Source organism: Cannabis sativa, chromosome 3 (genome assembly GCF_029168945.1).
Source record: "Cannabis sativa cultivar Pink pepper isolate KNU-18-1 chromosome 3, ASM2916894v1, whole genome shotgun sequence".
Lineage (NCBI taxonomy): Eukaryota > Viridiplantae > Streptophyta > Magnoliopsida > Rosales > Cannabaceae > Cannabis > Cannabis sativa.
The window spans coordinates 40,583,585-40,594,699 of record NC_083603.1 but is presented as its reverse complement, the minus strand read 5'-3'; the positions used below and the strand labels follow the sequence as shown (position 1 = coordinate 40,594,699).

Here is an 11,115-nt window from a genome sequence, read left to right as displayed (position 1 = left end):
ATGAACACGAATATGACTCTGATAATTTTGTGTCGAACTTACAAAATTATACACCGTGATTATGTCGACCTACATGTCGTGACCCAAATTACTATTTTTATTTTAAGGTATCACATTATTATTAGTATATAAGTATCGAGTTTCACCTTATTTTAATTTAATGTTATAAAAAATTTAGTGACAATTTATAAGATACTATCTTATAGTATCAGAAATGTATGCAAGTTATTGTAATGCTCAAAACTATAATAAAATTATTCTACAATTTTAGTCTAGTCTAATGCAAAACAAAAATTGGTATACAACATGAATGCTCTGCATGGAAAGTATATATTATTTTAAATCCTATGTTTTTCAAAATAGCACAAAATAGATTCTGAGTTTAAATTTTGTCAAATTAAAATTTAATAATAGGCTGATTTAAAAGTATTATGACAAGAATATTTATATTTCTTTTTATATTTGTTCGTGCTAAAAACTATTTTCAGCCTTTAAGTTAGTTATAGTAAAAAAAATTAACGAAAATTGAGTTCAGAATCTATTTTATACCATTTTGAAAAACACAAGGTCTAATTTATTATTTAAGAAAACAGAACGTCTAACCTATAACTTTTTACAACATGATCCAAAATAGTATTTAGTTGTAATTTAGGGTTTGATTGGTTTGTGATTCAAAAATTGTGTTTTTTAAAAATGTGTTTTGGAAACAAAAATTTAAATTTTGTAAGTGAAAATTTGTTTTTAAATATGTGATTGGTTGTAGTGTGATTTAATGTTTTTGAGTTTTAAAAAAGTGAATATGTGATTGGTTAGGAATCTCAAAATAAAAAAGTAAGAGAATAATTAGAGAGTTTTTGGATTCAATGATTTGAAAACACAAAAAACATAAAAATAGTGTTTTCATTTTTTAGCCTAAAACTCAAAATAGTATTCAAATTTTGTTTTTAAAAACACTCAACCAATCAAGAATTCTTATGTGGACCCCCACCATTTTAATTTTCAAAAACATAAAATAGTTTTCAAATCCTAAACCAATCACACCCTTAGTTTTCTAATAGTCATATGTAAACGGCATGTCGTTTTCTAAACCAGTAGTTGTTTGTATACGACATATCGTTTCAACCCAGCAGATTTAGAACTGTTGAATCTGTAACGATAGAACAAAGTATAACGACGATGTTTCAGAGCTCAAATCATAAGTTGTGGAATCTGAGTCCACACTCACAGAAAAGACCACTTTTCATCTCTAAATCCCAAGCTCATCATCATCAAAATAATGAGCTGAAGCTCAATCCCAATCTCATGGTCTCACCCAAACAACTCATTCGCAAATTTAAAATGGAACTCAAGCCACCCAAGAAGGAATATGCTCATTACGACCACACTGACCCCTGCAGATTTTTGCGATGGAATGCTAGGTTTTTACTCTTTCTCTTTTATTTTTGAGCTGACCCATCAAAGCTAATGCTCTAAAGTTTCAATCTTTATTGTAATTGAAACGTGGGTTTTTTGTAGGGAAAGCCATGAGTTCATGTACAATCGACCATGGAACCAAGTTCTTGATTTTTATTCCCAACTTGTCAATGGAACTGTGTCTTTATCAGTATTGTTTGGGACACAAGTGGGTTTTTCTTTTTTTCTGAAATTAAATACTTTGTATTGTATTGATGTTTTCTTATTGCTGTTGTTTTATTGGTTTGGCAGAAATGTGATGTTGTTGATGATGGCATTGATGCTGAGATTCCTGATTTTTCGAATAAAACCGAATTAGAACGTGTTTTGCTTGCTAAAAAGTCTAGTAGGTGGGCAAGAGTAACATTCAAAGTTGATGTTGCTTATCATGGTGCTTCATTTGATGGGTGGCAAAAGCAACCAGGATTAAACACAGTTCAGGGGTAAGTTGTTGGTACCTGTTGATTGAGTTCTATTGTTTGAATTTGATCAAGCCAAGAGTGATTGAAACATGTCTCTTTTACTTGATGTCATAGATAATATTATGAGATTTGGGATGATTTTCATTAATAGTACTAAAGGCATTGTTGCAAGTTCTTGTGTCTCTTTTACTTTATGTCAAATATAATATTAAGAGAGCTGGGATTTTATTGGTTAATTTGGAGTACATGCATTTTCATTTGTAGTAGTAAAGGGATTGGTGCTTCAGATTTTGTCATTTATTATTGGCCTTAAGATCAAGTTCCTTGTAGGTGTTAATTTCTCAGAAGTGATCAATAACAAGCATCCTCATTTTTCCAAAATTTCCCCCACTTATGTGTTTGATTAATGCTAAGCACACTCTTAATTCTTATATCGCTATAGGCGCAATTAAGCATCGGGTCCCATATTGTGATAATTTTTTGGGAGTATCCTTAACTAATTGCAAGACGTAACCTCTTAAGTGGTGCTAAGTACCACTGGTGCCCAATAGCAATGCTCAATATTTGTTCACTTACTTGACTGAAGCTATCAACTTTGGTATAGTTGTGAAACATAGGCCTAGTTGAATTTAGGTACTTGAACCTCTTCACTTGTGTGATTTTTGCTTATATTCTAGTTCTAAGAAGTAATCATTAAACAGTCCTTATGTTCATGACTCACTTGTATAACTGAAGCATTAACTTATTTTATCTGTTAAATAACATCTGATTTGTACTTGAATCTATTCACTTTTGACAGTTTGGTAGAAAAATCTATTGGAAATTTTATCGATGAGGATAAAGCGCAGCTGCTCAGAGACAAATCTTTACCAGTAGAAGGCTGTGTCACTGTTGCCGGACGCACTGACAAAGGAGTCACAGCCCTTCAACAAGTTTGTTCTTTTTGTATGTTAAAGTCTTGTACAAAAGCCTAAAATTCATTGGGAATTTCGCTTTGTGCAATTCATTTTCTCGGAACAAGTTTCATGTGTTTACATTTTTCTTTTGTCAATAAAGCTTCCTATTATTCAGACATCAAGAAATATTTGATCTAACCTCATCTTTTTTCATGTCTCTAGATACTTGGAGAAAGGATAATAAATGTAAAGATATTGAAGACGCAATCAATAGTATGGCACCAGGAAAACTCAAAGTCAAATCTGTTTCTGAGGTAGTGTAGATCTTCTGATATTCTTTACTTGCCTTTCTATCTATACTTTGCTTAATCAAACTCAATGCAGGTATCTCGTGCCTTCCATCCAAATTTCTCTGCCAAATGGAGGCGGTACCTATATATTTTCCCCTTAAGCAATGAGGACGAGAGTCAATTAAGTAACGGGAATGGAGAGATCGTCGAAGATCATGGAAGCAATGAAAATTGCAGCGACGGGGCAGGTAATGATGAGAAGGAAGAGTTAGAAAGTGGGAAGAAACCACAGACGTTTAGTGTGAACCGGGTGAACCAGCTTTTACAGCAACTAGAAGGAAAGTTACTATCATATAGGATGTTTGCCCGTGATACAAAAGCTTCTCGAAATGAGTAAGAACATACAAAAACGTCATTTTTCTATGCGATTTCCTATGCTTTGATTTGATCTTGTAGATGCTAAATCTGCCTATGTATGTATGCCAGAGGTCCACCGACGGAGTGTTTTCTCTACCATGCTAGAGCCACCGAAACCAGATTGCCATCTTCAGTTAATATTTTCTCACCATTGAGTGATGTTCTTCATTGCAATTTCATGTTATATAATGCAAGAACCTAACATGATTCATATTTTATAGGATTGCACAGAAGGAACAAGAGTTATGTGTATCGAATTGGTAGCTAATCGGTTCTTAAGGAAGGTTGGTGGTTCTACAATACTTTTCGGTTATTCAGAATTTGAGTAACTTGGGGGGGTGACATGACAATCTAAAATAGTGTTGTTTAACAGATGGTTCGGGTTCTTGTGGCAACGTCGATAAGAGAAGCTGCAGCAGGCGCAGAAGAAGACGCGTTGATAAAGCTTATGGATGCCACATGCAGACGCGCCACTGCTCCTCCAGCACCCCCTGATGGCTTGAGTCTTGTGGATGTAGGGTATACCGAGTTCGATTCTCGAATTTGTCTTGTTCAGGAAAGAAAAAAAATGAGTGAATTAGTTTAGTGAGTGAGATTGTTCCCACAAATCCATTGTTTCACTTTCAGGAATGTAAAAATCTTGCAATTTTACACAGTACTTAACATTGTTGTATTTATTTATTTATTTTTTTACATTTTTACGGACTTTTTTTTTTTTTTGAAAATGAAATGTCTACTTCATTGAAATTTAGCATTCATCATACAAAAGAGTTTGAAGATCATTAGGGACAACACCCCAATGAATGCTACGATCAGAGAAAAATTGAGCACGCCTAGCAACGAAACGGGCGACTCGGTTAGCTGATCGTCTAACAAAACAAATACTAATATTTTTACGGACTTTGTTTCACATTTTTATAATTTTTTTTATTTATATTTTTACGAAACCTAACAGGTTGTATTTTTTTAGAAAAAAAAAAATCCAATTTAATGAAAAAATCAATATAATTGAAAACTTCATGCTATCTTCAGCTGTACATATATTTTTATAAATCATCCAAACTAAATAACTTGATATAAATGTATATATTATCTTACTTATTATATAAATGCTTATTTAATAGATTTTATTGTGTTTTAAACAATTTTTTTTTTTTTGAAATAATTAAATTTAGTATATTCTGTTAACTTCTCAACTCATATTTTTAAACTAAAAACCAATATATCCATTTAGTAAAACAATTGAAACAATATATACTAATATAATATTATAAAAACTAAATGACAGCTTTTCAAACCATTGCATTACTTTAAAACTATAAAATTATGTCTCATCTTTATTATAACATCTACAAAGCAAATCAACAAATTTCAAATTTCAAATTGTTTCAGCACCAATGTTTCATATTGTTATGGAATTCGTTCTATATAGTTGGAGATTATGCTGAAATTTTCTATCTAAAAATATGAGCACTGCTATCGGAGACCAATAGTGTCTAGTACCTTTTATAGGTGGCGCTTTACGATTATTTAATGATATTTTAAAAAAAATTATTTTCATAAATCGAGACTCGATACTTAATTTCATCAATTACAGTATGACACCAAAAAAAAATACTAGACACCACTGGTTTCTTTTGAGATTTCTCAAAAAATATATAAACAAAGCCTCATCCCTCATGGCAGCTATAGCCCATAATCCAAAACACTATAAACAAGAGAAACTGATTTATTTTATTTTATTTATATATTCATTTTTTTTATGGAGTAAAAACAGAGAGAAATGACAACAACTAACAAGAAATCAAAAAGGAAAAGAACATAATTGTAAGGTATATATATATATACTAGGTGATTGTTACGTGCCAAGCCACGTAGTGTTAGTTTTATTTAATATTTTAGTTTTTTATTTTAATTAATAATTAAAATAGTATAATTATTTGAACAATTTGTTTTATAAAAATAAAATATGTGTCAGTATATTTAGTAAGTAAAACATAGTTCTGTTATAATAATGTATGTTATTAATAGTAAAATGTACATTAATCTTCTAATTGAAAAAAGTTCTATTATCTCATTTCATATCTAATAATAGCTACACAACTATATATTTATAGACTTTCACATTCTTTGCAAATTACTAATAAGCACCAATAATATTTTCATATTCTAATATTTTTCAACCTTCTCTTCTTGGTGGTAAAATTAAAAATAAAACTAAAAATAAGCACAAACATATAAGGTAAATACTCATATACAGTCTCATATTTATATTATCTTTTCTAGATTTTTTATCTATATTTTTCTTTTTTAAAAGATAAATAAAAAAAATTATTAATATTCTCCCAAGATAGGTTTGTTAGAGAGAGATGTGGTAAGATGATTTTTTTAATTTAAAAAGAGATTATTAATATTTAAAAGATTGTTTAATTTTTTGGGTTTAATTATTGGGTTTATTTATTAACAGGAGATCAAACGTAATCGTTAAATTTAACAGAATATTCTTTTATTTTTTAAGTATATTCTGTTAAACCGAAAATCTTAGTTAGATAAGTAGCTTTTAATATATATAAAGATATATTTACATAATATATATATAAAAATGGACAAGTGGGGAAGTGAAAAAAATGAAAGGCTTGGCTTAAATATCTGATGCAAAAGAAATAAATGGACCATGTCAAAACGTAAGAAAAGGGTTCATTTTTTTTTCTTTTGGTGTTACTTTTTTGTAAAACAGCTTTCAATGTTACTATTATTAGCTATAACAGTTACAACATAGAATGTTTTGGCAGTTAGGCTTGTTTTTTTTTTTTTTCTTTGTTTTTTCCAATGCCATCAAAACTTTTGTTCATCACCATCATCACAACCCTTCTTCTTCTCTTTTCTTCAAAGCTTTTGTTTTTTTTTTTTCACTCATTTCTCTCCTCAGTTTCAGCACCATAAGCAACAGTGTACGGCCACTACCACTACAACCATTGCCAATGGCAATGGCAATGGCAATGGCACAACCTCATCAACATTATCATATGATTAGGCTAATGTTTTTCTTACATTTCTTTTTCCTTGTTGTTTTCGCCTATTCGGAAATCGACCCTCTTTTAACATTCAAGGAATCTTTACATTTAGAGAACAATTCCAAATTTTTGGCCACTTGGAGTGCCTCAACCGCGCCCTGCTCGGGGCGCGATGCTAATTGGGAAGGCATTCTTTGTAGCCAACATGGTAATGTATGGGGTTTGAAGCTTGAGAATATGGGACTAAAGGGTGTTATTGATGTTAATGCTCTTAAACAATTGGTTGATTTGAGAACCATTAGTTTTATGAACAATGGTTTTGATGGACCAATGCCTAATCTTGGTGAACTTAGTGCTCTTAAATCAGTTTACTTATCTAATAATCATTTCTTTGGTGAGATTGACTCTGTTATGTTCTCAAAAATGCTTTCTTTGAAAAAAGCAGATCTTTCTAACAATCATTTTGTGGGTGTTATTCCTTCTGGATTGACACTTTTGCCTAAGCTTGTTTTGCTTAGGCTTGAGGGTAATCATTTTCAAGGCCAAATACCACTTTTCCCAAACATCAAATGGGCTTCTTTTAATGTCTCTAATAATGAATTGAGTGGTGAAATCCCACCAACACTTAGTAATTTGGATCCATCCTCATTTCAAGGTAAGAGCTTTATACACAAAAAGAGCATTTCTTTTTTGTCTATTATTTTATGTATAATCCTATTTTTTGATGTATATGATTTTGATGATGATGAATAGGGAATGATGATTTATGTGGGCAACCTTTGAAACCATGTGGTTTTGGAAAACCATCATTACTAAGCATAGTGGTGGTAATTGTAGTGGTTGTAATTGCACTAGCTGCAATAGTTCTTGTCATTATCATCCTAAGCCGGCGCAGCAACAGCATCAGCCGTCGTGAGCCAGCTACCTCTATAGAGGCCCCGCCTTCGCCTGCACCAATATCAGTGCAGGCGAAAGCAGGGCCTAGTAATAGTTTAAATGCTTGTGTGGAAGATCAAGCAGGCGGCGATGAACTGCATCAGAGTTCATCGCCGCTTGGAAGTAGCGCGAGTAGCAAGAAGAAAGTAGCAGACAAGTTTAAGGTGACATTTGTGAGAGATGATAGGGAGAAGTTTGACATGCAAGACTTGCTTAGAGCTTCGGCGGAGATGTTGGGTGGCGGGCAATTCGGTTCTGCCTATAAGGCTGCTCTGTTGAGTGGTCCTGTTATGGTTGTGAAGAGGTTTAAGCAAATGAACAATGTAGGAAGAGAGGAGTTTCAACAACATATGAGGAGATTAGGAAGGTTGAGACACCCTAATTTGCTTCCTCTTGTGGCTTATTACTATAACAAGGATGAAAAGCTCTTGCTTTTTGACTACATTGACAATACTACAACCTTGGCTTTTCACCTTCAAGGTACACACAACAATTGATCATTAATTTTTTTACCAATTAATATTGAGTTTGTTGGGAAAGTTTGAATCTTTTGACAAAATGACATTAGAAGAAGAGAAATTCATTCAATGTACACACAATTGATCATTTTTTTTTTACCAACTACTAGTATTGAGTTTGTTGGTAAAGTTAAAATCTTTTGACAAAATGACATTAAGAGAAGAGAAATTTCATTACATGGTAAATATTGAAACAATGCACATAAGAAGTAAACATGTCGTCTTACCATAAATTTTAGTTATTTTATTCCATTCCATTCTATATACTGATATGATTGTAACAACAGTTGATCATCGTCCACTTGATTGGAAAACGCGGTTAAAGATTGTAAAAGGGATAGCTAGAGGCATTTTACATCTCCACAACGAGCTTCCAAGCCTAATCTCGAGTCACGGACACCTCAACACCTCAAACATTCTTCTCAAAGAAGATTTTGAGCCAATACTTTGTGACTATGGCCTAATCCCATTGATGAATCAAGAAGACGCCCATCAATTAATGTCGGCTTACAAATCGCCAGAGTACCTCCAACACGGGCGAATCACCAAGAAAACAGACGTGTGGAGCCTCGGCATATTGATACTCCAAATAGTGACCGGAAGAGAAGAAGTAGAGGAATTGGTGAAGAGCTCAAATATCCCACCGGACGAGTTAGTGATCGAAAAGCATGAAGGTTGGGAGGAAGAAGAGATGGTGAAGCTATTGAAGATAGGAATGAAGTGTTGCGCCGGCGATTTGGAGAAGAGATTGGATATCAAAGAAGCAAGCGAGAAAATTGAAGAATTGAAAGAAGTTGTTAGTACAAGTAGTGATCATCAAAATCACCATGAGATTACTACTACTAGTGCTAGAAATAGTACAGCTATGCATGATTTAAATGATGAAGATTTTTACTCATCTTGTGCTAGTGATGTTGATATGAGATCTTCAAGAGCAATGTCTGATGAATTTATCAATATCAACTTCAAAGGTTGAATTTTTCCTCATATACATTACTCACATTGTACACACATGACATGTATTTATAAGTAACACTATATATATGTGCCAACAAACGTTTCTTTTAGATAATAGAAATGCTTAAGTCTTCATTTGTTTTTGTTTCATATAAGTTGTTGTCTAAATTTCCTACAAGAACCAAAAAAACAATTTTGTTTTTGTTTTTAGAGGACAAGATGAAGATGACTTTCTAGAAGTACAATAGCAAGAAAAGCTCAACAAGTATCCGATTTTTCTAAACACATTACCTTTTGATCATTTTTTTTTTGAAAATAAGAAGAATAATTTCATTGATGAAGAGGTAAAAACTTTAATAACCAAAGGGTCAAACAACATACATTTTGTATTCTTAATAGTAAGCATGGTGGGTATCAACATTTATCACATGAATGAGCCACTAAAAATAGTGACAAAAAATATCACACTATTAAAGATAGACAGTAGATAAGACCATTTATAATGAGAGATATAAAAATTGTGCTATATTTAGCATAAAAAATAGTTTTGTGGTAAATGTACACCAAATTTTAGTTTTGTGTTCCAATGCATAATTACAAAATTTTGATGCAAAATTTAATATCTAATTAATGTTTTATTAAAAAAATAAAACCTAATAACTTTATAATCAATTTTATTATTATTTTAATATGTAAGACAATAAAAAAAAATATAAATGTTTCATAATTTAATGTGATAGTTAAATATACTAATAAAATAATAGAAATAACATAAATGTAAATGAAAAAGTAGTGCATTAATTGTGGTGTAAATTTTACATCATAACAAATATTGTGCCAAATTTAGCACAAAATTTATTATGTGCCAAATTTACATCACCTTTTGGCACACCAGAGTACACTTTTTATCAAATGAACTATATTTAACTTTTCACCACTTATTTACATATCCATGCTCTAAGATATTTTGTAAATAACCCTAATTAATATTTGAATTACAACTTTATCTTGGGCTTATTGAGTGTAAAAGCCCAATAAGGTGTGATTATGTGTTAGAAGATCCGCAAGTTTTTCTTTTCTTATTGCTTCAATATTAGTTTAATAGCACAATTAAGAGAATCATTCATTAACAAATTAATGCATTGACAAATTAAGCATTAGAGTTAGCATTTTAATAAAATAAGATAATACTAACAATTACTTTTCCAACACTCTTTCCCTTTTCATACACAATACAATGTTGAAGCTGTCTCCTTTATTTACAAAAACAAATATTTATTGCTTTGAGAAATGTATGTTTTTCTTTTACTCTCCATCTATTAAAAGGGCATTTACTTAGTCCCAAAGGTTACTAAGAGAGATTCAATTTTCTCAAAAGCTAAAGAAATCAAAGATTAAAGGTTAATTAGTATTTTTTTTCTCCCGAACTTTGACATGTACCAAATTATGCTTCCGAAACTTTTTTAGCTGTTAAAAATTCCCCATGAACTATTGAGATTGTTAGATTTAAGGACTTTTGTCTAATTTCATTCAATTTTACTGTTTCAGTGATTGTTTATGTACTAAACCATGATCCTTAGATTTTCATATCTACCAAATCATATCTTTCGAACTTTGATATGTACTAAATCATGCTCCTTGAACTTTCATCTATGTTAGAATTTTTTTACTAAAATTGGACAAAAGTTCTTAAATTCAACAATCTCAATAGTTCAGGGGTTATTTTTAACGACCTTAAAAATTCAGGGGCATGATTTGATACATGTCAAAGTTCGGGAGGAAAAATCCTAATTAGTCAAGATTAACTACTATTTTAGATTTTATATTTTGCAAAGGTTATTCACTGAATTTTTATTTTGTTAAATTATAAATTAGATCCTACAATATTCAAAGCGGTATAAAATACTAAATAAATGCATAATTTTAATTTTTAATAGTAATAATACTTAAAATATATTTCTAAAAGTTTAAGTATCAAGTGATTAGTGCATGTCATTAATTTTTTATTTTTTATTTATAAATTCATTTAAATATATCAATAAAAAAATAACAGATGGATATTGACTTGACACTTCCAAAAATATAACTTAGTTATTATTACCGCTAAAAATTAAAGTATTCGGGATTAAATTTAAGTATTTACACCGTAAATTATTCTAAAAAGTTGTTGAAATGTAAGATTATAGTACTATTTTAAAATATATATAATTTAT

At 30.9% G+C, this 11,115-nt stretch overlaps 2 protein-coding genes across 3 annotated transcripts; both read left to right on the top strand.

Moving 5' to 3' along the window:
* Nucleotides 1-1,140: 1,140 nt before the first annotated feature.
* LOC115711398 (uncharacterized) lies at nt 1,141-4,170 on the top strand. Of its 2 annotated transcripts, none has more exons than XM_061111881.1 (9): nt 1,141-1,418; nt 1,516-1,621; nt 1,705-1,895; nt 2,674-2,819; nt 2,993-3,084; nt 3,155-3,453; nt 3,547-3,610; nt 3,699-3,761; nt 3,838-4,170. In XM_061111881.1, exons 1-9 carry the CDS (start codon nt 1,177-1,179, stop codon nt 3,970-3,972), a joined length of 1,338 nt encoding a protein of 445 aa, XP_060967864.1. In that variant the 5' UTR covers nt 1,141-1,176; the 3' UTR covers nt 3,973-4,170. The 2 variants fall into 2 exon arrangements, with proteins under 2 accessions (XP_060967864.1, XP_030495589.2); XM_030639729.2 differs by having other exon boundaries at nt 1,149-1,418; nt 3,851-4,170.
* Nucleotides 4,171-6,046: 1,876 nt separating this feature from the next.
* On the top strand, nt 6,047-9,037 carry LOC115709528 (pollen receptor-like kinase 2). Its single transcript, XM_061111880.1, has 3 exons — nt 6,047-7,146; nt 7,245-7,907; nt 8,233-9,037. The coding sequence occupies exons 1-3, from the start codon at nt 6,258-6,260 to the stop codon at nt 8,919-8,921; spliced, it is 2,241 nt and encodes a 746-aa protein (XP_060967863.1). The 5' UTR covers nt 6,047-6,257; the 3' UTR covers nt 8,922-9,037.
* The last annotated feature ends 2,078 nt before the right edge of the window (nt 9,038-11,115 follow it).